The sequence below is a fragment of the Aspergillus glaucus genome, assembly GCF_001890805.1.
Source record: "Aspergillus glaucus CBS 516.65 unplaced genomic scaffold ASPGLscaffold_24, whole genome shotgun sequence".
Classification (NCBI taxonomy): Eukaryota; Fungi; Ascomycota; class Eurotiomycetes; order Eurotiales; family Aspergillaceae; genus Aspergillus; species Aspergillus glaucus.
The window spans coordinates 157680-184379 of NW_019170476.1; the positions used below are offsets into that span (position 1 = coordinate 157680).

The 26700-nt window shown below is 49.9% G+C and overlaps 11 protein-coding genes across 11 annotated transcripts; 8 read left to right on the plus strand and 3 right to left on the minus strand.

Moving 5' to 3' along the window:
* The first annotated feature begins 340 nt into the window (after positions 1-340).
* Positions 341-3261, plus strand: ASPGLDRAFT_51556 (PalH/RIM21 family protein). The gene has a single exon (XM_022547557.1). It carries the CDS (start codon positions 701-703, stop codon positions 2930-2932), a length of 2232 nt encoding a protein of 743 aa, XP_022397042.1. The 5' UTR covers positions 341-700; the 3' UTR covers positions 2933-3261.
* A 79-nt stretch (positions 3262-3340) lies between these two features.
* Positions 3341-6009, plus strand: ASPGLDRAFT_179083 (uncharacterized protein). The gene is made up of 2 exons (XM_022542936.1): positions 3341-3716; positions 3772-6009. Exons 1-2 carry the CDS (start codon positions 3606-3608, stop codon positions 5794-5796), a joined length of 2136 nt encoding a protein of 711 aa, XP_022397043.1. The 5' UTR covers positions 3341-3605; the 3' UTR covers positions 5797-6009.
* Positions 6010-6018: 9 nt separating this feature from the next.
* ASPGLDRAFT_51558 (uncharacterized protein) lies at positions 6019-6702 on the minus strand. The gene has a single exon (XM_022547558.1). It carries the CDS (start codon positions 6659-6661, stop codon positions 6197-6199), a length of 465 nt encoding a protein of 154 aa, XP_022397044.1. The 5' UTR covers positions 6662-6702; the 3' UTR covers positions 6019-6196.
* Positions 6703-7391: 689 nt separating this feature from the next.
* On the minus strand, positions 7392-8025 carry ASPGLDRAFT_865121 (uncharacterized protein). Its single transcript, XM_022550389.1, has 3 exons — positions 7904-8025; positions 7640-7833; positions 7392-7590 (listed from the first exon to the last, which is right to left on the minus strand). Exons 1-3 carry the CDS (start codon positions 7987-7989, stop codon positions 7556-7558), a joined length of 315 nt encoding a protein of 104 aa, XP_022397045.1. The 5' UTR covers positions 7990-8025; the 3' UTR covers positions 7392-7555.
* Positions 8026-8255: 230 nt separating this feature from the next.
* Positions 8256-8742, plus strand: ASPGLDRAFT_865208 (uncharacterized protein). Its single transcript, XM_022550390.1, has 2 exons — positions 8256-8607; positions 8666-8742. The coding sequence occupies exons 1-2, from the start codon at positions 8381-8383 to the stop codon at positions 8709-8711; spliced, it is 273 nt and encodes a 90-aa protein (XP_022397046.1). The 5' UTR covers positions 8256-8380; the 3' UTR covers positions 8712-8742.
* Positions 8743-9251: 509 nt separating this feature from the next.
* On the plus strand, positions 9252-9726 carry ASPGLDRAFT_85144 (uncharacterized protein; the record flags this gene model as incomplete). The annotated part of the gene is made up of 1 exon (XM_022550318.1): positions 9252-9726. One exon carries the CDS (start codon positions 9252-9254, stop codon positions 9702-9704), a length of 453 nt encoding a protein of 150 aa, XP_022397047.1. The 3' UTR covers positions 9705-9726.
* Positions 9727-11673: 1947 nt separating this feature from the next.
* ASPGLDRAFT_51560 (PPIL2 family peptidylprolyl isomerase) lies at positions 11674-13859 on the plus strand. Its single transcript, XM_022547559.1, has 4 exons — positions 11674-11713; positions 11785-11801; positions 11871-13057; positions 13108-13859. The coding sequence occupies exons 1-4, from the start codon at positions 11704-11706 to the stop codon at positions 13625-13627; spliced, it is 1734 nt and encodes a 577-aa protein (XP_022397048.1). The 5' UTR covers positions 11674-11703; the 3' UTR covers positions 13628-13859.
* Positions 13860-14867: 1008 nt separating this feature from the next.
* Positions 14868-16622, plus strand: ptcG (type 2C protein phosphatase PTC1; the record flags this gene model as incomplete). Its single annotated transcript, XM_022541324.1, has 2 exons — positions 14868-16124; positions 16173-16622. The coding sequence occupies 2 exons, from the start codon at positions 14868-14870 to the stop codon at positions 16620-16622; spliced, it is 1707 nt and encodes a 568-aa protein (XP_022397049.1).
* A 646-nt stretch (positions 16623-17268) lies between these two features.
* ASPGLDRAFT_69448 (mitochondrial 54S ribosomal protein mL67) lies at positions 17269-18372 on the minus strand (the record flags this gene model as incomplete). The annotated part of the gene is made up of 2 exons (XM_022549372.1): positions 17269-18030; positions 18091-18372. The coding sequence occupies 2 exons, from the start codon at positions 18370-18372 to the stop codon at positions 17269-17271; spliced, it is 1044 nt and encodes a 347-aa protein (XP_022397050.1).
* Positions 18373-18782: 410 nt separating this feature from the next.
* ASPGLDRAFT_51563 (putative UV radiation resistance protein (UVRAG)) lies at positions 18783-21056 on the plus strand. The gene has a single exon (XM_022547560.1). It carries the CDS (start codon positions 19171-19173, stop codon positions 20608-20610), a length of 1440 nt encoding a protein of 479 aa, XP_022397051.1. The 5' UTR covers positions 18783-19170; the 3' UTR covers positions 20611-21056.
* A 201-nt stretch (positions 21057-21257) lies between these two features.
* On the plus strand, positions 21258-24577 carry ASPGLDRAFT_69450 (uncharacterized protein; the record flags this gene model as incomplete). Its single annotated transcript, XM_022549373.1, has 3 exons — positions 21258-21408; positions 21507-23432; positions 23484-24577. The coding sequence occupies 3 exons, from the start codon at positions 21258-21260 to the stop codon at positions 24575-24577; spliced, it is 3171 nt and encodes a 1056-aa protein (XP_022397052.1).
* Positions 24578-26700: the final 2123 nt, after the last annotated feature.

A 26700-nucleotide genomic window follows, 5' to 3' on the forward strand; every position in this document is an offset into this window, starting at 1 on the left:
CTGTCTTCATGCCTTTGTTCGACATTGTACCACAACTCGTAGTTTTGATATCCACGGTTTCATCATTTATTTCACGCTCTATTGTATATACCATTGCATGGTTAACGAGTACTTTGTATATCATGCCACAATAGGAATTTCAATACTAAATCAATCTTATTGCAGCTGTCATTGTATGTTTAACCCAATTCTCATAATAAAAAGCTCAGAGGACATAGTGGTACAGTGACCGAATCTCGACCGTCGACCGCCCGGGTGGCGGATCATCGGCGGTCGGCAAAAACGAATGAACGCCTTTCTTGGGCTCTGATCCTCCGCGCCCCTTAACCGTTGGACTAATCTCCATCACTCGTTAAACATCCTCTATACCTTAATTTCGAATATTTCTTATTGTCCATCTTAGCCCATTTACCTACTCCGATTACTACGTCACGATCCCATCCCCGACTTGACTCGACCGCTGCATCCGATACTCGATACTCCTTTCCTCCATCGATCCTCAGCCATGCCTACATAAGGGAAAAGAACAGCTGACTAGCGAAGGATATCGGGACTGTATGCTTGTTAAAAAGGGGATAATTTCCGATGGTTTCAGACCATACATGAGCGGCCCGCAACGTCAACGACAGCGACGGCGACGACGACGACGACGACGACGAAGACGAGGACGACGACGTGAATCCTTCCAGAGTAACCAACCATGAGGGACGCCGCTGGCCTGACTCCCCGCCAGATCTGGGCTCAGCCAACCTCCACAACCACTACGAGTTATCACCCCGGTTGTACGCCGTTTCTCCTCCCACAGCATGGTTATATTCACTTGAACCGGACTGCGACCCTCACCCTGACGCAGAATGCGGTCTTTGAGCCTCTGTGTACGGGCGAGCCGTCGAATGTTACGAATCCTTCTGCCGTACTGGATACCCGCGACCCCTTTTACTCGTCCGTTACGCCGCAGTTATATGCGATCGGTTGCGCCACTGTTGTCAGCTATCTTCTCGTTATCATCCTTTTGATTACTCCGCGTACATATTACATTGGTGGTCCCAGCGGTGGCGCGAATTTTCTGAGTCGACATGGTATGCTTGGAGGTTCATATAGTGGTGGTTCCTCGACTGTGGGAGTCGGTGGCCGACCATGGCTTCAAAAAGTTGCTGCAATATTGGTTGCCATCTCGTTGACCATCGCGAGTGCGGACTCGTTCAAGGTCGCTGAGAGGCAGTATATATACGGATACTCGGACGCTGAAGCACTAACTGCAGAGGTTATTGATGGGAACGAAATTCGAATAGTTCGCGTCATATCCAGCACCTTCCTCTGGCTTGCTCAGGTCCAAACGTTGATTCGATTATTCCCGCGACACAAAGAAAAAGTCATGATCAAATGGGCTGGTTTTGCATTAATCGTGTTGGATACGACTTTTAGCATTCTCGAGAACTTCCTTGTGAAATCCAATACTACGCGACCACGGTTATACGACGATGCGATTCCTGCGCTCAGTTACCTATTCGAACTTTCCCTGAACTTGCTCTATGCCGCATGGGTTATCTTTTATTCCTTATCGAAACATCGATTCGCGTTCTTTCACCCGAAGATGAAAAATATATGCCTGGTAGCCCTGTTATCGCTCTGCGCCGTGTTAACCCCGGTTGTGTTTTTCGTATTGGACATCGCAAAACCCGACGTGGCTGGCTGGGGTAGTTACATCCGGTGGGTTGGATCTGCCGCAGCGAGTGTCGTGGTCTGGGAATGGGTGGAACGGATCGAGGCCTTGGAGCGCGATGAAAGGAAGGATGGAATTCTCGGAAGAGAGATCTTTGACGGCGATGAAATGTTGGAGATTACGCCATCTGAAGAAGTCGATTGGCCGCGCCAAACCTACAATGGGAACAATCGAGGCGGTGGTACAGGGGCATCGTCAGGATGGGGAGGCATGATGGGCTTAGCACATCATCCGCTGCGAACCCGAAATAATGGACATGGAAGACAGGCTGGCCCACAGAGTCAAACATACGCCCTCTTTGCCGAGTCACGACGCCGGAGAGCAGCCCGGCCCACTCCACCACCGGTAGCGGTCACGCCTGTCAGTCGGGCAGACACCAACAGTGCAGCGAGCACAGTGTATAATGTCCGCTATCACCCTGTTTCGAGTCCCACCCCGCCGGTGATGATGCCTTATATGGAAGAGGAGGAGGAAACGGATTGGCCCAAAGAGGAGGATATCAGACAGCATAATGATCATTCCGGCGAAGCTCTCACGGCGCAACAGCATCGAGACGGGCTGACCCAAACCGTCCACACGGATCCACGGTGGCGGAGTCTATTGAACCCATTCAAACGAAGACGTGCGTCTCCGCCAAGGGAAGTCGCCTCCGCACAGGCAGAGCATCCCGAGGAGGAGAAAGAGTCAGATTTCTCCGAAAACGAGGGGCACGAACAGCAGCCCAATGTCCCGCGCAGAGACAATCATTTCTTCCCTTTCAACCGCAAAAGAGGTCCTGCAAGCGGACGACAAGCTGCTGATGCATCCTTGCCGGTCACCGTCATTCCTGCCCGGAATCAGGGACAAAGCACCTGGTCGGCGCAGTTATTCAATGACTCCAGTCTTCTTGAACAGGACCGTCGTCCAGCCTCCAGCCACCCGGCTTCCGGTCATTCTAATCTACCCGTGAGGGTTCCATCGCAGACGCGGGTCGCTCCGCCATGGGCAACCGACGATAATGCCAACCATTATGAACTGCGCTATGACCCCGAAGCGGCGGCTCTGGTCGGGCCCGATGACCATTTTCCAGAGCATCTTTCTGCAAATCACACACAGGATGCGTCTCAAGCTTCTGAGGGGGTGGGTTCTGATCAGACGGTCTACCAACCTACACCACAGCGGCCGGGTCAGGAACGCGGGCGATCTTTCGGTCATTTCGGCGCAGGATAAAAGCGCGACGAGTGAGGATATTTCCAGCTATCGTCATGATTAATTGATTATATCGGGGTTTTGGGAGGAACGGTTTTTCTTATCTTGGAGTATTGGGATTTTGACAGCTAGATTCAAGTGATACCCAGTGACTGGCGCGTTCTTTCTTTTCAAGGGTTATTTCTGTGGTATATACGGGATTTTATATTCTCAACTTGTCGATGTCTTTCTATACTATAATTTCTTTAACGACTTTTCAACTATATACTTTTTTGCTATCTTGAACTGGGATCTGAGATCTATACAAGGCGGTGTGAGCTTAACAGACGGTCAGAGAACCCGATGCTGCATTTTTTTTTTTTTTTTTTTTTGAACATAAAAGAGACATCCTCTGAATATAAATATCTTCTGCTTAACAATGCCTTCTCCGTAATTGTCTATTCTTACTGCGCCTTATCGGGGACGAATACGAACGAACTAACACCGAATCTTGCGCGATACTCAAGGCGGAACTTTTTCTCCCGTCAAATCAAGACCCCCGAAGCTCCAAGCTCTTTCTTTTTCCTCTCTTCGCCAACACCCTCCACTCTGACATGATACTGTGTTCTCATCAATCGATGCCTCATTCTTTTTCTGCTGGTCATCTGTTCTCTCCGATCCATGCTGTGACATCATTGCTCGTGGACGTCGCACCATGGCGGCTGTCAATCGAAACATGTTCGAAGCCACCGTCACGGCGCACATGCCGGGCGACGCATCGTTGATGGTGATGCCGTTGAACTTGATAGACAAGATTATTTCTTATGTGCGTGCTTAAATCATACGGATGCATCGTATCTACTAACATTTTGTTGAAATAGGTCGACGACACCGCAGACCTCGCCCGACTATGCAGGACCTGCCGGGTCCTTAACTACATGTCCCTCCCACTCCTCTACAGAAACCTCACCCTAACCTCCTACGACAAAATCCGATACTGCGGCGAAGAACCCGAAGGCATGGGCAGCGCAAGCCCCTTCTCCATGGGCCTCAACGCAGTCATCACACGGCCGTATGCGAAACTCGTCCGATCGTTGACCATCCGCGGCGAATGGCGCGAACACGAACTCGAAGAACACGCGCGAGTCGGAAGAGTCCCCGACTCCTCAATGATGCTGAATATCGCCGTCCGCGCGGCCGTGGACCGCATGCCGGATCTGGAGAGCTTTAGCTGGGAGCTTAATACGAAGATGCTGGAGACGGTTTATATGGGACTTGCGCAGTTGCCGCGTTTGACGTCGTTGAATGTGCGGTTTCCGAGTAGTCGGCATCCGAGACCGACGATTATTATTCCACCGATGCCGCATTTGAAGAGGTTGAAGTTGACGGACATTGACCCGTTGTGTTATCCGGATGATATTTCGACGTTGTTGTGGAAGTGTAAGAGGCTGAAAGAGTTGAATATGCATTGGTCGCCAAGGATGCGCAATGCACAGGAGCCGAGTGTTATGCTGCATGATTATTTTCGCAAATGTGTTGCGGCGAAGGAGCCGTTGGCTGTGCGGAAGATTGCGCTGCAGAATTTGTATGCGCTGCACAGTGAGGAGTTTAATATCGCGTTTGATCCTAATACGGTGGAGGATGTTACGGTTCTCAACAATACTGGCACCGATGATCCGAGTTTCATGAATACTTTTGTGGACAGGAGCTGGCCGACGAATCCGCCTAATAGTCGCCTGCAAATCAAGTGCATGAGACAGGATGCGCTGTCCAAGAGACACGCTGAGTTTCTGGCGAAATTCACAGGCTTGGAGAAGCTGTACTTCGTCAATCCCCCTCGCGATGCCAACGATGTGGTCTCCCCGAGAGCTCCGAGCTCGTCCTCGCCGCCGCCATTCTCAGACTACGCCTATCCTCATTCGAACTCCCCTACCGTCTCATCACCAAACCCTGCAAGCTTCCAGCTCAACATCCGAGATAACTACCTAAACGCCATCGTGACAAACCACGCCTCCACACTACGCCACCTCCTACTGCCGTCGCGATGGCCTCTTTCCGCATCTACTCTTGCCCGCCTTGTCCACGCGAGTCCACAACTAGAACAGTTTGCTTTTGCAACGGAGTTGAACAGTATGGAGACGCTAGGTCTCATCATTCCGTTCCTCCGGAAGCTAGTTGCGCTTCGTCTTCTCATTCCCACGGGAAATGTCACCTCGCCGCCCAATGGAACACCGGGGACAGGGACTGCGCCACGGACTACAAACACTGGGAACGCAATCGCTTCAGCGCGAACACTCCAAGATCTCGTCGAAGTGGACGATAAGATTCTCATGGAGAAAATGGGCACGCATCTAGCTGACAAGAGTATCTTCAGCAATCTCAAAGTCCTAGGAGTAGGCTGGAAAGCATGGGAGTTGCTCGAGTTATACGTCGCAGACGACCATCAACAGCCACCATCGCAGCATCAACCACACACAGAAGAATCTCCAAACTACTACGCTACCACACCAACCCTCCAAACACCCACATTCGAAAACGGCACACCAAACCCAGGCCTAGGCATGAACATCACCTCCCCTCATTCAACACTCCCCTCTATCACACCTCATCCACAACCACAACCCGGCCATCCAAAATTCCGCCAACCATCCACCACCACCACCTCAATCCTCGGCAAACGCCCCCGAGAAGACGACCACCAATCCCCCTTCACCACCTCGCCCACAAAAACCCGCCACCACCAACCACTTTCACAGGAGAACCTTCTCGCGGAATTTGAGGATAATGTTTGTCTGCCGCTGCAGACGAATCCGGATGCGCAGCGGTGGAGGAGACGGTTACGGCGGGTGGGGTGGGAGGTGCTCAAGGATTGGGAGATTTGGGGGTTGGATAAGCAGGAGTTGTAATTAGGATGGGGTGTGTTTATGCAGATTGTACAGATTTAATGTACATATAAATCTCATCTTTGGTATCTTGTTTTCTTTGCAATTGTGGAAAATGGGGCGTCATGGTGTTGTGGTGGCGTTGGGATATATATATATTAGAAGTGACATGTATTTATTCCTGTCTTCCACTAATAGTTAGTTACTCTCAATTTTATGATATTGAGGTACACGGATTCATAAATTCTTGCCATGTATATATATCTATTCGTACAAGAAACATATACAGCCCAAACAGACAAGCACTCTAATGCTTCCCTCCTCGAACCCAATACAAAACGACGACCCCAGACCCTTAACCCAGCCGGTGCCCACACAAACCACCCTAAGTAGTACAACTACGCTACACACCTAACATCAACAGTCAATCTCTGACCTGCCCCCTACTCAACGCACGTATATCCTTGGCAAGCAACTCAAACTGCCCATCACTACCCTCAAACAAGTACCGCTGCTCCTGCTGCGAAGGAAGCCGGCATGACAGCATGCTAACTTCAACATCCTTATCCAAAACCTGGAAGAACTTCTGGGTCTTAGTGAAAAGGGTCTTTCTATCATTGCACTCCGCCATGGGGATGAGGCATGCCATATCGGGCTGTTCGGAGATGAATTTGAAGACGACTTCGGTTTCGCGAGATGATGCAGCCACACCGCTAACCTCCGGAGACGGCTCTGATGTTAGGTCTATTGGGATTGAGGATGAATGGGGGCTTTCGGTCTTTATTTTCTCAGGTGGTTTCTCGTCTTCCGACGTCTGATGATTCCGTTGATACGGAGTCGGAACAGGAGGAGGAGGATGGGTCGGGAGATTCGTCTGGAGTTGGGGCATTCGCTGTGCTCGGACGGCTTTGTTCTGTGGCGGGGATATCTGTGCTCGTAGACAGTTGAGCTTCTGCAAATGCAGTAGAATTAGGTATCTTGCGGGTTGCTTCCCTCGACCGGGAATTCTCAGGGACATCGCTTGATTTAATGGCTGGAGTTGAAGCATTCGCCGTACTTGGATATTTCCCCAAAATGCGCAGGCATCTATTCAGGACCGAATAACCTAATATTCTAGATGGCGGAGTTTTTGTAGATGCAGTATAATATGGTATCTTGCGGACTGCAGCTTTCGGCTGGCGGGTCACCGGGGCATCGCGAGATTTATTGGCTGAAATCAAAACATTCATCGTGCTCTGACCTTCTCTCTCATTTGGCAGGCTACGCTGGACCGAAGAATCTAATATCGAAGACGGCGGAGCATCTGAAGATGCAGTAGAGTTATGCCTCTCGCGGGTCGGCCTGGGGTTTTCGGGGGCACTGCAAAATACGTCCCGATGAAATCTGATCTCTTCATATGATCCCCCGAAGATCCGGACAGCAGAGACCTCCGTTTCAAAGCCATTTTTGACACCATTCCACGTCAACAGGAATGTATTCAGGGCTGAATACCTGACGCTAGCAACAAGTCTGTCTCTCCCATCCAGGCCGTGAAGAACGAGAATTCTGTACAAGGCCCATGGCTTGCGGTGGATCCGGAAGATAGTGTACTTTAACTCCTTTCCTTTTCTATCGAATACTTTAAATTCCTGCCTGGGAACGGTAACACCACAGGAGCATGGTGGTATCTCCGAGGGAAACTTAAGGTTCCATTCTTTGAGGAGCGTCGCGAGGTTTGTGGGGAACACTGCTCTCTATCCAAAATGTAATCTGGAGCTCTGATTGCTGGGCATAGATCGAGCAGTTAGATGGTTCTTGTATGCGCGTCACGGGCAGCCACTGGACCGGCTTAGCACTACAGTCTCCCGAACTAATTGGCCAAACCTACCCGGCTTTCCTAAGCCCTCAAGCGCAATTTCCCTATAGACCCATTCCTCGTATGAATTTGGGCTAAGATAAATGGCTTTGCTCGCATCAGACGATGATTCCTGAAATTCTGACCGCAATCTGTACACAGAAGAACGTTGCAGATAAAGATCGTGTTTCTTGGGTTCGATTCGAATGGTTTCGGTGAACTTGAAACTGGGAAGCAAGATAGAAATCAGCCGTCTAGTCCAAAAAAGAACGGGGGGAGAAAGGAAAAGAGAATTACAGCGCTGTAGCATAATCTTTAGCGAAATAGGCACAAGTTCCCTCATTCTGAAATTTGGAAGCCATTTTCAGACGCAAGGAAGTCATAAAGAAGTCTTGTTCGGGTCCAACTTTCGCCCAGGGATGTAAACCCAAGGTCTGGACTAACGTGTAGAAGAGAGATTGGGATGGAGGAAAGAAAAAGAAAATTAGTCGCGTGTGTTGACAGGGATATATTCACTTCCATCATTACCTCAGCCCTAATTATTTTCTTGATCGAGAGCGGAGTAGAGTGGCAGATTTGCTTTGTTTTTATTAGTACCTCCTCGACCCTTTCTTTTGTTCGACTACCTACACACTTTATTGTTCTATTAGTTGTCAATTTCCATCTCAAAGCCTATCTATATGAGCTAGGCTGAGCCGCCCTTCTGAGCCGTCTTCTAGGACCAACGCTCAAACTTATCCCCTCGAGAACGAATTCTCTCCTTCTTGGCCGAGAATGGCTGTCTCGGGTTCAGAATGGTCGCTGGGGGAGCTTTTCTGGCATCAAGAGGACAAGACATTGCAGATCACCAGGGTGTCCCAAGGAAAATGCTTTTGCATACAAATCTTACCATGCAGCTTCTACAAATCTCCTAATTCACTGGAAAGATACAACCGCTTTATGGACTTCTTGTGCGATGAGGAAAAGGACTTCGAAAAGGCAGAAATGGCCCAGGAAGAATTGTAAAGCACCCTGGAATCATGCGCGTCCCATTTTGAACAGGCGCTTACTCTGCCCCAGTACACCCTTGATAGTTGCACCCATACTCGGGGTTGATTGCGCTTGAGGATCCGCTGTATACAGAGCTTCATCATTTCCCATCCTTTTTATGAGAAATAGGCAAGATCAAGATGTAACGCTGATTGGTTAATTTTAAAATCGTACAGCTGCACCCTTGCTCCTGCTGCCTGATGATCTACATCCAACTAATACCCGTGGAGTTTCTCTATATAATGTGCATTCTCTCTTGCGCTCTGCCCGCTGGTTTACTGAATCGTTTGCTACCACCGTCAGCACCACCCGTTCAAGAACTATCCTTACCATACGCGAAATGACAGACACTCGTTTAACCTGGTACCTGCGTTCATGCTCCTACCATCGAGTCACCAAATTCGGACAAATCTGTGGCGTATACCAAGGCAAATGCTTATGTTTTCGCATATTCGTATCGCTAGTGAACTTCCAATACTCACCTAATTCTCTAGAAGCATACAACATCCTTATAGACCATTGCGAGTATATTTACGATGACAAGGCAGAGGAGGACTTACAGGACTGGGTGGTGACTCCGTTCCTACCTATATTTGATCAGATTTAGACCGTGGACATGCGTCATGAGTTCACGCCCCAGGATTATCTCTTTCCACAGGCGTATAAATACCGCTTTGAGCTATTTGCTGTGGACGAGAAAAAAGATTCGCAACTTGATTGTGGAGTCCTGGAGGAGCCGGATATCCAAGGTATTATTGACACTGGTTATCCGAAGCATCCAGAGTGGAAGAGACTTCGACCAGAGGAAGTGAAAATCTGTTCTGGCCTTGATGGTGATCATTCTCATGAAAGATGTTTAGCGGACTTTCCAACCAAGGTGTTTGTTGGTGGGAATGTGTACTTCTATAAACAAACAGTGGATGGGGATATGACAAAGGCTCTCACTGAAATGAGGGCCTACAAAAGGATGCAGATTTCGGGCATCAACAACACTACTCAGAAGGAACAAGAGCAGGAAGACTACCAGGACTACCACAACGGCCACAGCAAAGGACAGCAAAGAAAATGATGGCGATGATACTTACACCGACGACAACAGTGAGCATGAGCACGAGCACGAGCAATGCCAGGACTACCACCAAGATCAACAGCTCAATCAAGATGATCAAGGCTACAACCAGGTGTACATCCCTCGTGTATACGGTCTAATCGCCCAAGACACCATTCTCTTCAGCCTCCTCCTATCCTGAGTTGAATCCGAAGACACGACGTTGGAGTATATCTACATGCATAATCAAGTGCCATCAGTGATACGCCAGAAATGGGACCATCAGATATCGAGCACCCTGGCTCGTCTGCACAAAGACTGGATTTGATTTAGCTTGAGGGCTAGCAGTCCTGGAAAACAACGGAGAAGAGGACCGAGATTGAATGATAATACCATATTAGGAAGTGAATGACAATACGGTGAATGAATAGGTCACGGCCCTTTACTCATCTTCCTCACTCTTTGAAAGCCTCTTGTGGAACATCTTGATACTGGAAAACGTGCTACAAATACGTGAGAATAACTGGATCAAAGACACTCAGCAGTAAGGAAAGAGCACCACACTTAGCGTTCAACCCTTGAACGTATCCGCGTATTGACCCGCTCGACCGTCTTTTTGACATTTTCGACTGTTTCCTGGGAGATACATCTTCGGTGTTTCTAGAGGTGTCGCAAAGGCAAGAAGACTAGGACGCCAACGGAATGGATGGTTGCATCAGACCGTTTGCTGTAAGTTTCAAGAATCATTTCTATTTAGGCCTCCAATTGAAGACAGCTGTTTTCCAAGTGCATTTGAAGAGTTGTCGCCCCTGAATTACAGGTACTATGGAATCTTTTATTCGTCCCATTGGCAATCTAGATGCTGACTTGCCATGTTTTTTGAGTATGTGATAGACCTGATTCATGGTTTTCGCATTCAAGCCTGCGGCAACATTGGAACTAGCAACAGCAAACTGCCCTTGACAGCTAGGAGCAACGGAGCGCCTTGGTACATGTCAATTTCCTCACAGAGGAAGAATCATGTCTTCCTGACATCCCGGACAGACAGATCTCTCGGTATGTTTGCATCCCATAAATGACCCCTTTACTTTGCATTACAAGCATGTAACTGAAAGAACACTCGATGTTCGCACAGGAAGGTCATGTAGAATGATGTGCACTTATAGGAATGATGCCCGCTCTGTTCATCGCCAGCCATTTGCGAAATAACTTTGCAATATTGAGCTTGGGAAGTCCCGTTCAATCACTCCCCTCAATAAGTGCCGCCTCTCTCAAAGCATCAATATTAGAAGGAAGTTCACCAAGCCAGTTTCTCCTCGAAAGACAGGAACAAGTATCCTATAACACAGTGTGTTTTGGGCACGGTCTTTCAATGGCGACATAACAATAGGCACCAAAAACAGAGGTATTGCAGCCTTTGAGGTCAGTTTGGCCACGTGATCGGGAGCTTTGCCTTCTGCCATACAGCTTCAGGGAAAGAGAATACCGTTTTGACAACCGAGTTTCGCCAAAGCCGCTTTCCTGCGAGCGACAGTAAGTTTATTGCATGACACCCGGCATACTCTATCTTTTACCTGCATTGATTGTTAGATACCAGTCGTCTGGGTTTTCTGCTTGCTTATTGCATGGCGGATGATGCAGATAGAGTGAGCCATTTACCAACGCCGTTAAAGCTGCAGCGTCGGCCGTCTAATACCAACAATGAGGTATATGCTTGAGCCGTGAGGGCGAGGAGCTCATAGCGGAGATACAATTGGATTTCAGGAATGATTTAGATGTATGTAGAGTAGGCCAGAGAGGTTAGATAGTGTCCATATTAAAGGGTCCTGATGTCCATATTAAATCTACATAGCGATATCTTTCTATTCGTGCTTCCATATGTAGAGACGATGATTGTAGACCCAGGATCGAGCTAACCACATGCGGTTAGCTCGATCCAATAATACATCATGGCCGCGGCGAAACGACCGAAGATCGCAAAAGCGCCAAAGAGAAAAACAACACTTTGCACTTTGTCAAAATGGGGAAAGGTGAGTGTTTCACTGTGAGAATTGCTTGCGCATACTATGATCATCATCACTAACTATCTCCTTCTGTACAGGAACGGATAAACTCTACGTATGTCGCGTCTTGACCTGACAGCTAGCACTCGATAAGAACTCAACTAACAATCTTCAAACCGAATAGATCACCCACTCAGAATGGGCATCCAATGATGCATACTCAGCTAGCGCTGGCGCAGGCGTCGGCAAAGCTCGAAAAGGCGACCAAGCCGCCTTCAGACGCCTCCCCTTCAACTTCTGCTCCCTCTCCCTCCAACCATACCAGCACCCCGTCTGCACCGCCTCGGGAACAATCTTCGACCTCACTAACATCCTCCCCTGGATAAAAGACCGCGGAACGAACCCCGTCGATGGCACGCCGCTGAAAAGCTCGGACCTGATCAAGCTGAACATTGCGAAGAATGAGTCCGGGGAGTACGTCGATCCCGTTACGTACAAGGTTCTCACGGATAATACGCATATTGTTGTGCTGAGGAATACGGGGAATGTGTTTGCTTGGGATACGGTTGAGAGGTTGAATATTAAGGGGAAGTTGTGGAGGGATTTGGTTACGGATGAGGAGTTTGGGAGGAAGGATATTATTACGTTGCAGGATCCACAGAATATTGAGGGGAGGAATCTCAACTCGTTTCATTATATGAAGACGGGGGAGAGTCCGGTGACGGAGGAGCATGATCCGGCCAAGAATGTGAATGCGAATGCGCTGGGTAGTGCTGCGAAGATTGTTAAGGCGAAGGAGGCTGTGGCTAAGGCTCGCGCGGAGAGGGCCCAGCAGGCTGGTTCTGCTGGCTCCAAGGGGTTGGCGAAAACTGGAAGCGCGGTGGGCGCCAAAGCGGCTCAGAAGGCGCAACAGCCAGGAAAAGTCACTCCGTATAATGCCGCGCGACACACGACGGGTTTGGCGGCTGCTTCGCTTACCAGTACTGGTATGACACCTCATACGTCTGGGGAGCTGGCGCTTCTCTCGGATGAAGAATACATGTTGAAGCGAGGTCGGGTCAAGCACAAAGGTTATGCTCGCATGTCGACTACTTCCGGAGATCTGAACTTGGAGCTGCATACTGAGTATGCGCCTAAGGCCGTGTGGAATTTCCTCAAGTTGGCCAAGAAGGGATACTACAATGATGTCACGTTCCATCGGAATATCAAGGGCTTCATGGCCCAGGGTGGTGATCCTACCGGTACTGGTCGCGGAGGCGAGAGTATATGGGGCAAGTACTTCAACGATGAATTTGAGGGACCTTTGAAGCATGATTCTCGGGGGACCTTGAGTATGGCAAACAAGGGGAAGAACACGAACAGCAGTCAATTGTGAGTTTTCAGGTTTGGCGTCCTATCGTTTGCGCGCTAACCCTTTCCAGCTTTATTGCTTATCGGGCCCTGCCTCACCTCAATAATAAACACACCATCTTTGGTCACATCATCGACGATCCAACCCCTTCATCTACTACGCTTAATAGTTTGGAAATGCACCCTGTCAACCCAACCACAAACCGACCGACCCCCGACGTCCGAATCAAAGATGTGACAATCTTCGTCGATCCATTCGAGGAATTCCTCAAAGAGAAACAAACCCAAGAAGCGATTGACAAAGGCCAAGTTCCACGAACAACAGAAGAGGAAGAACAAGACTCGCGACGGGAAGATGATGATCGCGTAACCTGGACAGGGAAAAGAGTCCGTGGTGCTGGGGAAACAACTATGGATGACAGCTCTGGGGGAGGCGTCGGAAAATATCTGAAAGCTACGCTTGCTGAACGAGCGGACCAGGGCCAAGAAGAAGATGAGATTATTGAGTTTGTGGACGAGGAGCCGGAGCCGGAACCAGCGAGGAAAAAGGTTAAAGGGACAGGGGGCTTTGGAGATTTCAGCTCGTGGTAAATCAATTCGTGGGGAACCTTCAGTTTTTTCCTCCTTGATATGTCGTGATATTATAGATCTACAAGTATCTACTCTGATAATCATCTTGGGATATTCGTACTCCGTCTTCCATTCGTGCGAATTTGGCAGAGGTAATATCCCGAGTCGCACACTATGCGGTACTACTCTCCATAGTCTCGCGTGTCAAACTCTACAAGGAATAGGCCCAAATATAGAATGTTGACGATTGTTCATCCCTTTTACAAGAAGTTGGCCGTTTGCATAATTCGTAGTACTCGGTCGTAGCCGGAGTGATTGGGTATACTACCAGCACCCCTTAACCACTACTAGTATACTCGTACATGACAGCCGTTAACAATTGGTGTTAAATGCACAAAATCTCCTAGTTTTCCAGATCGTTTCTGGCTTTTCCGGAGAATTTCGATTTGCAGCTCTAGAACATTTCCAATTATCAAGGTGACTCCACCGGTTCAGCGTCTACTACCTGCCCCCCGATTCTCTCTCTTCTCCGCCTTCCAGGGACCATCACCACTACAACCACCCTCTACTCCTACCACTACTATCACTATACCTTCATCTCTCATCAATCTATCATTACCATCGTCGCTGTATCTGTATACTATTCTTAGTGAGTACATTGAATTTCTCTCTCTGCTTGAATTCCACGTGCTCTGTTCTTCTGCCCGCGCCCCAGTGGGATTCATCTGGAGTACTGGGGAGCCCAGTGCTTGTTCAATTCCCTGTTGCTATTTCATGATCAATCTATCTACTTCTTAGAATTTCGATTGCCTGTGCTATTATATTCCTTCTGTCTATCCTGTTCTATCGTTGTGATATAAGAGGCTGGATGCATAGCCGCTTGATCACCCCAACCCCAGACTCCATTACCTGTTCCCATTGCCTTGCTCTTACAACCTGCCATCTGATTTCCCTCGAACTCGTCAGTCTCAAACACAGCAAGAATCGCTGTAGATCCAAATTAACTGACTGAATTTTCTGTTATACTTTCCAGCTCGATTTGCCGTCGCTTCCGCAGCCAATTTAATAGTACCCAGGATTATCTCCTCGGCCTCCACTCTTCTCCCTCCTACGTCAGCGCGTGTTTGGCGCTCTTCACCCACCACTCCGTTAACTGCATTGCGTGCTTTCGCCATACCTTTTTACCCCCGAATTCCTTCCAACCTTCAAGCTGGCAGGAAATAAGCGCAGAATTTCTTACCAGGGTGGGTTGCTGAACAGAATGTTCAGTGGCTCCTCGAGCCCACCCAAGGACAAGACCGATTCCGTTCCACATTCCAACAGCATCGACACTCCTTCCTCCTCTTTAGCCGTTCCCGCCGAAGACAGCACCGTGTCTACCAAAAAGTTCCCCCCTCCCACTGGGTTTTTTAGCCGTAGAACCAGCGAAGACCAGAGCAACCCAGGTGGTGAGAAGAAACGCAGAAGTAGCACTGTTACTAAGGCAGCTACCTTTTTCAGCAACGCCAAACAATCGTTGACCCTCAGCACCCAGCGCGAGGAAAACAGCAACGGGTCGCCAAGTTCGCCCAATCCACTCCAGAAACTCGGAAATATGGATGCTGCATTAAGTGTTCCCCAAGGGTCAGGCAATAACTCCGCGGGTGAATCGGTACCCACCGCGCGTTCATCGTTCAGAGTCGGCGTCACAGAAGATCGGAATCGGAAATGTCGTCGCACGATGGAAGATACCCACGCCTACCTGTACAATTTCCTGGGAACCCCCGCTCCGTCTACACGCACCGAGGTCAACGGCGACCAAGACGTTTCCCCCACGGCGCCCACTTTCGACTCCACTGTCGAAACAGATAACGGGTACTTTGCTATTTTCGATGGCCACGCAGGCACTTTTGCGGCTGAATGGTGTGGGAAAAAGCTGCATCACGTTCTCCAGGATGTTATGCGGAGAAACCCCAATGCGCCCGTTCCCGAACTCCTCGACCAGACTTTTACCAGTGTTGACCAGCAGTTGGAGAAGCTACCGTTGAAGAACAGTGGTTGTACCGCAGTTATTGCTCTGCTCAGGTGGGAGGATCGGGTTCCCAGCTTAAATTCGGCCACTGGTACCGCCGCACTTGCGCCCGTAGCCGCCGCGGAGACGACCAAGAGTGAAGGCGACACCAAGACCGGGGAAAATGCTCAGTCTGATCCTACAACCGTGATCCCCAAGCTTCAGGAGAAAGCTAGCCGTCAGCGTGTGCTCTATACCGCCAACGTCGGTGATGCGCGTGCTATTCTGTGTCGCAATGGCAAGGCACTCCGTCTTTCCTATGACCATAAGGGCAGTGATGAAAACGAAGGGAAACGGATAGCTAGCGCTGGTGGATTGGTCCTCAACAACCGTGTCAATGGTGTGCTTGCTGTGACCAGAGCGTTGGGTGATGCGTACCTCAAGGATCTTGTCACGGGGCATCCTTACACCACCGAGACCGTCATTCAGGCAGACGCTGACGAGTTTGTCATTTTGGCGTGCGATGGAGTATGTTTCCCCACGTTTTCTTTGTCTCGGTCTTACTAACAAGTGCAGCTTTGGGATGTCTGCAGTGACCAGGAAGCCGTGGAGCTTATCCGCAACGTCCCCGATGCCCAAGAGGCCTCCAGGATTCTGGTCGACCATGCGCTTGCGCGATTCAGCACGGACAACCTGTCGTGTATGGTCATTCGCTTCGACTCGAGCCGCATTAAGAATGTTGTCAACCAAGCCGTTGAACCAATCGGTGTAGACGGGGATCCGGCAACCGCCAACCAGAGCATCAGCGAAGCCGACAAGATCGTCGAAGGAACCCGACAGAGCATGGCCAACGCAGGGATCACCGATGACTCGGAAAATGCCCAGAAGGTCAACGAAGAGATCATCCGGAGGATGTCGACCGACGAACCTGGCCCAGAGTTGTCAGTCAACGAGCATACCGATGCCCCGCAGGAGGCTGCCGATAACAAGCCTGAGACTGAAAACAGGGGCAGCAAGGATTCCTGAGCATTCATACAATTTCTTTCATTCGGGACTGGCATTACATTCAGGGATAGAGGCCTCGAGTCGGATCAGGTAATGGAGTTCTGAAGTGGCTTTGTCTTTTTTATCTGCTTTTTATTGTTTCCTCTGTTGAGATCGATCATGAGACATTCACTCATGGCCAGGGCTGGCCAGATCACTCACCATGTTCTTGGAAGAGAAACTCTTCATGGTTTTGCATGTTTCCATTTTTTTCTCATCTTTTCCCATTTACCATTCAACCATGTGTGATTCTATTTTTTCTTTTTTCTTTTGCCTCGGTTATTATCTCTTTCATTTCCTCGCCTCGCTTTTGCTAGAGGCAGTCAACTTTGATGCACATGTTATTTTATTTCTTTTTTCTTCGTCTACCACTGTGTTTGTACGGCTACTGGATACATCATGATGTGAATTCAATTTACACATTTGAGGTTGGGACATTTACCGGTTGGTTCTGGAGTAGCGGTTCTGCTTGCAAATCGAATATTTGGCACCGAGGATCTGAACTCATTTTCTCATTCAAAATACGTACACAAATGATAATTGAATATCTAAAAGTACAATCCGAGGAAAGGGGAATACATCGCCATTTCAATTTCGACAACACCAACACATGTAGAAGAGGGCATGTTTAAGCTTGCTTAGCCTTCTTCTCCTTGAACGCATCATCCGCAAGGACCTCAACATCGTAGATCGGCTTCTGACCAGGCATAACATGGTCGCGACTCAAGTCCAACTCGCCATGACGCACACGCTCAGGCCAAGTCTCCGCGAACCGCGCATCGTGGACATCCGTCCAGAGAACCTTGACATTCTCACCCTGCAAAGCAGGATCACTCTGGCTGGTATCCTCAACCTTGTAGTCAACAACCTTGCTGCTCAGCGTCTCCTCAAAGCCCGCAATCCGTCCCGCAACCTCATTAGCATACTCCTCCTCCTTCTTCCTCGCCTCGCGACGACGTCTCCGCGCAGACCGAGTAATATACCCCCTCTTCCCATCCGCAAACCCATTCCTCACCTCCTCCTCCTGAATCGCCAGCACAGCAGCAACATCCGCAACGCTAGTAGCCTTCTGATCCATGACCACCCTCGCACGCTCCTTCTTCTCCATCAACCAGCCGATCTTGCTCATGTACTTCTCGTCGAATTCTTTCGCTTTTTCGGGGTCCCGCGGGCGCTTCTGGTCCAGGTAGCGGTCGGAGATGGTGATCATTTCGCGGGGCGGGGAGAGTTGGCGCTGCATGGAGAATTCGCGGAGGAGGTGGTAGGCGCGGAGGCCGATTTTGGTGTCCGCGAAGTGCACGGAGTAGTAGGGTACCCACATGTCTTTGCGGAGGGTTGCTGGGATGGTTTTTTTGCCGTGGTAGAAGAGTTGGCGGAGGACGTTGTTTTTCTACCACCAATTAGCAAGCCATCGCTTTTCGGATAGAAGGGAAGGGATATGCTGGCTTACCTCCAAATACCTCGTCAACGAATAAACCACCTGATTCGTGCGAATGTTATGGTAGACGAAAATGTTCTTCCCATGGGTGAGGGCATTCAGGGCCTTCCGTAACCGCGTGCCTTCCTTCGATTGATGTGTCTTGAAGGCATTCGAGCCCTGCTCGCGGGTCTTTCCTTGGATCACCGATTTATTCTCGATTGGTGGACGACGGACGACATTCCAGGTTCCGATCTTGGTTGGGTCCAGGATCTTCTGGAAGGGTTTTGTGAATGAGGACGTGGATGAGGCCATGATGGCCGGTGGGGGTTCCCTCCTGTGCCTTTCTCTGCGGGTGTGTGGCTAAATCGATTGAACGTTCATAAGGGTCGTAGGGTGAGGGTTGCGAGTGGTGGTCGTGGTGTGGTTGTCGACAGCGGTGGTGTAGCGGAGACGAACTTTTACGGGAAAACGGACTCCCGGCGGGCGGCATCTCCGCAAAGCCCAACTCACCTTATCAACACTCTACGAGAACATCACGCAAATACACCTCGACTCAGGTGCTATCTCCCACTCGGTCAAGGTAGAATGACTGGCTGGTCGCAATTATCGTGCGCCAGTTAACCTGCCATGTCGCTGACGGAGCATCCCTCCGGCGGCCTGGACAAGGACGGTACTGGCAGTCGCCGCGAGAAACCATGGCTGTTCCCTTCGGTACTGATATACTCCCTATAATATTATAGCTCAATTGAAACTAACGGCTGATATACGTAGAACCGCCGCCTTCGACATCTCCATGGCATCTCCGTCCGCAATCTTGTCGTCACGCCGCCCTCTAGCTCCAGCAAAGGGAAAGGAAAGACGATTGACGACGAAGACATCCCCAACGCGCTGCAATCGCCATCGAAGCAGATCCTAGCTCAAGATTCGAACCGCTCATTGCACCAGTCCCGGTCGTTTACTGATCTCAAGTCCCAGGAGACCAAGGAGAATCGTGGCAGCACTAGTCATAGCAAGCGACCACCACGCCGGAGGAGGAGCACATTGTTGCCCTGGAACGACCCCAATCCACACACGCGGCAGGTTAATCTGGAAGATATCACGAATAGTCGGATGGCGGATTCGTGGTTCTCGGTCCATCGTGGGGGCGTCGAAGAGCCGGTTTATGTTAGTGAGGTGATTGAGAACGCAACGAACCCGAGCTTTCGTTCGTTTGATTTGAATATGTGCGGGCCGTTGGTTTCGCGATTGGATCAATTGACTCTGAAGTTGTGGGCGAAGCCGACTGCAGAAGCGGAGTATGTGTTGTTGGTCGAGCTACAGCTGCATCTGCAGTCCTTACAGTTCCTGGGCAAGTCGTTGGATGGCTTTCACCAGCCGCTGCCGTCGAATTCGCTTCTTTTTCACTTTGCGGATGGGGTTTATGCGAATCTTACGGATATTCCGCCGGACTCGACGGCGTCGTCTGCTGAATATGCATCTTCTGATAGTGCCGCGCTATCTACGTCTTCGTACGATGCGCTAATGCGACTGGCGAATCTAGACGAGTGCATTCAGGATGCACTGGCGACCAGGGAGAAGTTGGAGTCGCAGATCAACTCGATCCTGCAGAAGAACCAGAAAGCTATCGTCACGACCAGTCAAGCATCTCAGGCGCAGGATAAGCTCGCTCTCACCAGAAATGCAGTTGGCACGGAACGAAGACATCTCCGCCTAGCAGCGAAGCGCAAAGAAGAATTGATCGCCAGTATCAAGGCACGAAAGGAAGCAATGGCACGCGGAAGATCTACGCAAGACAAGGCCCGGAGTCATCTACCCGATGCGCAGCTGAAGCTAGCCTCGAGCGCAAAACTATTGGAACAGAACACGGAAGATGCCAAGGGTCAGATTCGGCGCATTTCTGAAGATCTCCTGTCCATATACCCCATCGAGCCGATTCCAGATGAGCCTTTGACTTTTACCATTGCCAGTCTTGCGCTTCCTAATTCGAACTTCGAGGATATTGACCGCGACGCTGTTGCAGCTGCTCTGGGGTTTACTGCGCATCTCGTTCAGCTTTTATCGTTCTACCTCTCGGTTCCTATACCATATCCTATCAAGCCATACCTCTCCAACTCGCTCATCCACGACCCGGTGTCAGCTTCACTCCCTCAACGAACCTACCCGCTCTATCCGGTCAATGTACAGTACCGGTTCGAGTACGGGGTATTTCTACTCAACAAGAACATCGAAATTCTCCTCAACAAACAAGGTTTACGCGCCTTTGACATCCGCCACACATTACCTAACCTGAAATACCTTCTATACGTGCTCACGGCTGGAACCTCGGAAATCCCCGCCAGAAAAGCAGGTGGCATTCGGGGCCTGTTCCCCGGACGCCTGAGCCCAAGTGTATCCCGGCGCGGAAGCAACAACAGCAGCGTTTACGGTGAATCTGTGCATCCTTCCAAGATTCTGGATCCCGGGTCCGGGAAATTGAACGGCGACGTTAAGGGGAGGAGGAAGCCGTTATCCCCCATTGCTGGGTTTGCGAGGATGTCGCAGATGGCTTGACGGGGTGACATCCATCCTGGCTGGGTTTGTGAGACACTGTGTTGCCGTCGCAGTTGATCGAGTCGTATTTGTTCGGGTCGAAGCGCCTCTCTTTTCTCGTTACTTCGTTTATTTTGGTTTGGGGTTGTTACCAGTATTTCTATGTGTTCCTAATGGCCAGTTTTGTATTCGAGCATAGGGTCGTGCGTGTGCGTATTGTGCTTATTGTTGTAGTTGAGTCGGTTGTATAGAGTGTCAGCGCCGAGTCTGGAATCTACCTTTCTGCAGCAGCACTTTGGTGGCTGACACTGATCTGTTGAAGCTCGTCTTCTCTTTCTGACATCTCGATCTCTTCCCATTTCCTTTCTTGTAACTCTTACTCCTTCTACCCCGCATCGCTGACCAGAAAGGAAGGACAAAGCACATACGAGAGGCAGTGAATGTCCAACCCCAGCTGTCATCCCCGTCTTTTCTTCTCCTGAAGAATCTCATCTCACTCAGCAAAGAATAATAATACAGCGGCTTTTATAGAGGTGAAAGTCGGGGCTCCGCGATTTATAAAGACCCTAGCGACCCACCGCTTTTTGCCGGGGACCTCGCTTTGCATCGGCTATTTTGCAGGACATCTTATCACCACCTTTTTATCCTATACACCAGGCAAAGCCATCATGGCTCCTGGGTCTACTGCTAGCCTGTATTCGCACAGTGGAAGTCATCCTCCGAAATCTCCGTCGCCTTCTGCTTCGCAGCAGCAGCATCGCCGGGGGTACCAGGCTTGCGATCCGTGCCGCAAGCGCAAGGTGAAATGTGATCTGGGCAGTATGTTTTTTCTTTCCTTTTCTATTTTTTCTATTTATTTTTATTTATTTATTTTTTATGACCATTGTGACAATCGCTAATTCTAAATTGCACTACAGGCGTCGATAATCCCCGTCCTCCTCCCTGCGTACGATGTCGTCGCGAAAGCAAACGATGCGAGTTCTCTGCCACCCGGCGCAAGCGCAAACCCTCCGAGGTAGACGAGAGCGTGGACGGAGTACTCCGACGGGATAAACGGATGATGGTCGGGGATACAGCGGATGATTCGTCCTCACGGAATGTCTCTCCATACCCGCATGTCGAGCAGCAGCAGCCCACGTCGTTCGATGCAGAGGCCGATCATTCTCCGCAGAAGTGGTCTGAGGGGCCTTCTACCACAACGGCTAGTCAGAGATATTCCCAGGTCAATGCGCACAATCAGCCGGCTGCGACTGCTACCGCGACTGCGGGGCATTTTCAGGATACTAAGAACCACCTCTGTCCACCTGTCTATCCGATCGGGGAGCGAGTTACTGGAGCGAGTTATGGCCTTGAGGGAGGGCCGCCTATGATGAATCGCACTGCTGTTGAATTGTTATCGCCTGCTATCAGTAACAGCCATGATGCGCTACACCTTTTATCTGAAGCAGCAGGGAGGACTGAGGATCTGAATCGTCAGAGTATGGAGAACCGATATGCTGCTCGACAATCGGCCTCATCTTTCAGCTCGCCCATATCGCCCATGACTCAGGGAGGAACGCCACGAAGTGCTGGGGGATCATTCTCGAGAACACCCCGGGCCGGGGCTATGGGAAACTACTATCAACCTGTTGCATCTGGCCCCGTGGATGCGCAGATATCTGGTGGTCGTGGGCAGGCTGATGGTGCAGGCACATTCCAGGACCCGGGGTTTGTGGATGCTGTCAAGGCGTGGTCGCGGTTACGTTTCGTTCGTGCGGGATGGCTTACGGTCGAAGAGGCGATGGCTTATGTGGCATACTATTACGAGCATCTCGCCCCGCTGAGTCCAATTGTCGTTCCCGACTTCTCTCAACCCTCGACTCATCGTACACTACTCACTGATGAGCCTGTGTTGGCCGTTACGATGCTTACTACAGCTTCGCGGCATATGAAACCAAAAGGAGATGGGTCGTATACGCGCTCGTTTTACATTCATGACCGGCTCTGGTCGTATCTTCGCGGTATGATCGAACGTCTTTTCTGGGGCCAGGAGAAGTTTGGTGGACATGGCATTGGCAGCGGGCCCCGGGCATTTGATTTCACTTCCGTGTCGAAAATGAATCAGAAGGGAAATCTGCGATCCCTAGGGACCGTGGAAGCCTTACTGTTGCTCACGGATTGGCATCCAAGAAACCTACACTTCCCACCTGGTGATGACGAGAATGCGCTGTTAGATCTGGACGCTCAGGCCCATAGTCGCTCCGACAGGGACTTTTTAGAAAACGATGGCGAACCGATCAACCGAACCTCGACTACCAACGCCGGCGAAGGACGACTCGCATTCCAAACATGGCTAGAGCCTGCCTGGCGCTCAGACCGGATGTCCTGGATGCTACTAAGCACAGCACAAGCCCTAGCCTTCGAACTCGGCGTATTCGACCAAAAAAGCGAATCCAAAATCGCCAACGAATCACCAATAGAACAGACCCGAAAAAGACGCCTGCGCCGTCTAATCCTCGTCTACATCTCTCAGAGCAGTGGCCGTTTAGGAATTCCATCCATGCTTCCACTTCCACAATGGGCGAATGACATCCAGCCCACATCGCCGGCAGACGCGAAGGGAGGGGATACGAACATTGACCGGATGCAAGATTCCTGGATTGGGATTTCGAAGATCATGTATCAGGCGAATCAGCTGTTGTTTGCGTCGAATGAGCAGACATCGGAGTTGATTCGTAGTGGGCGGTATCGGGATCAGATTGATCGGTTCCAGCCGTTTTTCAGGGAGTGGAGGCATAATATTGATACGATTAAGCTTGTTCCTGCAATGCGGAATATTCTGATGATTGAGTACGAGTATACTCGTGAGTTGCGAACACCTTGCAGTTGATGATGTGATATGCTAACTAGTTTAGGTGTGTATGTGAATTCCTTGGCCCTCCAAGCTGTGGTAGATCGCTGGACAACAATGTCGAACGAAGCTGCACAGAACCAAAAAGGACTTCCAACTGGTAACACATGGTTCGGAGTCTTGATGGAACTCTACCGCGTAAACGAGCAATACATCCAAGAAGTCGTGGACGCCTCGCGCCGGATTCTCCAGATCGTCCTCGATGGACTCGTACCAGGAGACCATCTCAAACACACACCAGTGCGATCCTGCTTCCGAATCCTCTCCGGCATGATCTTCATCCTCAAGACATTCACCCTCGGCGCAAAAGAAGACGACGTACGAGTATCACTAGATCTCCAAGACCGTGTCGTCGAAGCAATGCGGACCTGCGTTGTCGACGACGTCCACCTGAACCATGCCATCTCCCGACTCCTAGAACTCCTCACAACAAGCATCCGCACTCGCTTCCTGCGCTTCGCCCCGCTAGACCGCGCTGGTGATGGCGAAGGCAGCCAGAACCAGAGCCAGAGCCAGAGCCAAGAACGTCCCTCAGCACCTATCTCCCGCCATCAATCTCCACCACGCAGCCGCCGCGAGGGATCTAGCAACGCCTGGCCTTCCACAAACCTAAACTTCATGGAATCTAACACCAGTACCGGTCCAAACACAACCATGTCCTCCCTCCACGACCCGCTAGCTGGTATCCCAGCGCAACCAATCAACTCCTCCAACATCAATGTCTCCTTCATGCCCCCGCCACCCTCGGTGTACTACAACTACTACGACGCCGCCTCCGGTGATCTCGAAGACTCGAATAACGTCCCGCCACACTCGATGCATGATAATCCAAACGCAAACGCAAATCCAAATCCAAATCCAAACGCAGCGCTACCAGATTGGTTCGCTCTACCACTCGATCAATTCTTCAATAGCTCGACCACGGTCGTTGATCAGGGGTTGGGTGGAACGGGTCCGATGCTGGGCGAGTTTGATATGTTGGAGGTGCTGCTTAATGAGCAGCATGATGGGGGTGGAGAGGGTGTTGGTGTTGGTGTTGATGTTGATTCCGGGGGAGGGGATGGGTTGGGAGGGACTTCGCATTTGATGCAGTCGTGATTGATTAATTGGTGAAACTATTCATGGGGCGTTTGATATGGTTTCTTTCTTGTATATTTCTGCTTTAGGGAGGGACTTGTCTTTATTTATTTCTCCGATATGGAGTGATACGGTACATATGTCACTATACAGATACGGACCTGAATTTCTCAAACCACCCTGGCCATTCCTCAAGATAGTGCCTGCTCGTTTTATTAATCCCTCGCCGGACATAATAACTACGCCTTTCTCTTTCTGCCAACGCCGATCAAAAACTAGGGCGAGAAACGCTTCGAAGCAACAACCATCACGATCATGCAAGATAGGGCAGAAATTTATTCTGTAAATGCGCTTCTATCTGCTAACGACTTTTAGAGAGAAAAAAAAAAAAAAAAAAACCTACACACATTTCTTGCCATTGCAATTATTCCTTACAAGACTTCACACAACTTTTTTTGGTTTTAGTTGAAATCTTCAATTATGCACTTCGTCAAGCAGATCAGTCTTATCAGTTTTGCTATTTCATTCGCAACAGCATCTCCCACGGCCCAGACGAACCCTAAAGTGTTGGAAGCTCGCGCAAAAAAAAAAAAAAAAAAACAAAGACAGATTTATCAACCCCTCAGAACCGAAGATGAGCCTTGACGAGCAGTGTATGATGAAGGTGGCAGAAGTTCCTCTGCTACACTATTGGAATGTTGTAATCAACGATGCCAAAGCTTACACTGATAACACGTGCGGTTCTGGATTCCTCGACAATCTCCACGGCCGCGGCTGCTCGGTGACAGGCTGGGGTTGCAACTATGCCAGTGACGGCAAGACGATGAACGCCAACTTCAATACAGGAGAAGATTGTACCAAAATTGATGTTAGCAGCGCCATCAACGCGGCGTTTGGCGGAAAGGACGTGGAGTGTGCGGACTACGATGATGAAGTTAGATGTGGTGATGACAATAAGTGCTCCATTGACAAACCGAGAGAGGATATTTGAATCCATGTATACCCTGAGACAAGAGATAATTAACAAGAATATTCTCGATAGTAGGAAATATCTCTGTAGAAATTCTGTACATATACACAAGCTCTGCTGGAGCAGCATGCTAGTATAGTACACACTGTGTTCTCCCTCTTGGTTGCTCTGAATATTTTGCTCTCTTTGAAGGTCTGAGGAGGGGATTGTGACAGCAACTACCTGTCAAACAACTGGATAGCGGCCAGCACGAACTCCTATAACTAACTAGTCGCTAGCTAGGCTACGTACACACGAAGAAGATCAACAGTGAAGAAGGAAAGGAAAAGGTCTGCTAACCACCACCCCCAGAGCCCCCTTAAATAGCAGAACCCTGGACTCTGGAACCTTTGATATCATCCTCGCTTAAGCAGGCCTAGCTGTAAGAAGCTGCAGCTACATCTGGAAGTCTTTGATGCATAGCAGATGCAGGGGGATGATGCGCGACGATGGCGGCAAGGCGACGTAACTGGGCTAAGAAAGTCCCACGTCTTGATTTGTATGTAAAGCCATCTGCTGCTGATACAGTATGGGCAAGCCTTGGGCAAATCGAACTGGCCAATCCGCTCACAACCGAAGACGTCGCACGAAAGAGGACAGAGCCGAACAGAAAGCAATTTTTAAAATCTTCCCAAGGGATGAACGATACATTACCTGCTCTTCCCCAGCTGTCGCGTGGAAAGCATCACCGCGTGCTGCACCGAATCTCCTGCACTCATGAAAATGAGCAGTCTCCAGAACTCTACACAGATCTTCCGACACGAACCTTTCAATCAGGGCACTATCATTTGTCAGGTCAAAACCCGGTGGTTGACCTCCAAGCCATTACCAACCAGGGTTCTTTGGCTTTCATCGTGTTTCGTGATTCAGCTTGCAAAGGATCAAGGCAGAGCACCAAACAGCACGCAGGACCATTATTGGAATCTCACACAAATTTGGAGGAATTGATTGTCGTAATTGATCCCGGCTTACGTTCAGAAATTGATGCTGAGTTCTGCACCGCCAATGGCCCTGCTTGTTTTTTAACACGAGATCACAGGATGTCCAAACTCCAATGTCAGCCGAGCCTGCTTGGAGGTCTGTTGTTGCCACGTGCTTTTCAGCCTGAAATATATGTCTGAATCACATCAGTTAG

What these genes read in the sequence shown, in the direction of transcription:
- ASPGLDRAFT_179083 (XM_022542936.1), top strand. Translation starts at nt 3,606, where the DNA reads ATGGCGGCTGTCAATCGAAACATGTTCGAAGCCACCGTCACGGCGCAC. An exon ending in TAGACAAGATTATTTCTTAT is followed by an intron (nt 3,717 to 3,771) that starts GTGCGTGCTTAA and finishes TTGTTGAAATAG; the next exon opens with GTCGACGACACCGCAGACCT.
- ASPGLDRAFT_865208 (XM_022550390.1), top strand. Translation starts at nt 8,381, where the DNA reads ATGGCTGTCTCGGGTTCAGAATGGTCGCTGGGGGAGCTTTTCTGGCAT. An exon ending in GAAATGGCCCAGGAAGAATT is followed by an intron (nt 8,608 to 8,665) that starts GTAAAGCACCCT and finishes ACTCTGCCCCAG; the next exon opens with TACACCCTTGATAGTTGCAC.
- ASPGLDRAFT_865121 (XM_022550389.1), bottom strand. Translation starts at nt 7,989, where the DNA reads ATGACTTCCTTGCGTCTGAAAATGGCTTCCAAATTTCAGAATGAGGGA. An exon ending in AAAGATTATGCTACAGCGCT is followed by an intron (nt 7,834 to 7,903) that starts GTAATTCTCTTT and finishes CTTGCTTCCCAG; the next exon opens with TTTCAAGTTCACCGAAACCA. An exon ending in TGAGGGCTTAGGAAAGCCGG is followed by an intron (nt 7,591 to 7,639) that starts GTAGGTTTGGCC and finishes AAGCCGGTCCAG; the next exon opens with TGGCTGCCCGTGACGCGCAT.
- ASPGLDRAFT_51563 (XM_022547560.1), top strand. Translation starts at nt 19,171, where the DNA reads ATGGCGGATTCGTGGTTCTCGGTCCATCGTGGGGGCGTCGAAGAGCCG.
- ASPGLDRAFT_51560 (XM_022547559.1), top strand. An exon ending in AACACGAACAGCAGTCAATT is followed by an intron (nt 13,058 to 13,107) that starts GTGAGTTTTCAG and finishes AACCCTTTCCAG; the next exon opens with CTTTATTGCTTATCGGGCCC.
- ASPGLDRAFT_51558 (XM_022547558.1), bottom strand. Translation starts at nt 6,661, where the DNA reads ATGCCCCAACTCCAGACGAATCTCCCGACCCATCCTCCTCCTCCTGTT.
- ASPGLDRAFT_51556 (XM_022547557.1), top strand. Translation starts at nt 701, where the DNA reads ATGAGGGACGCCGCTGGCCTGACTCCCCGCCAGATCTGGGCTCAGCCA.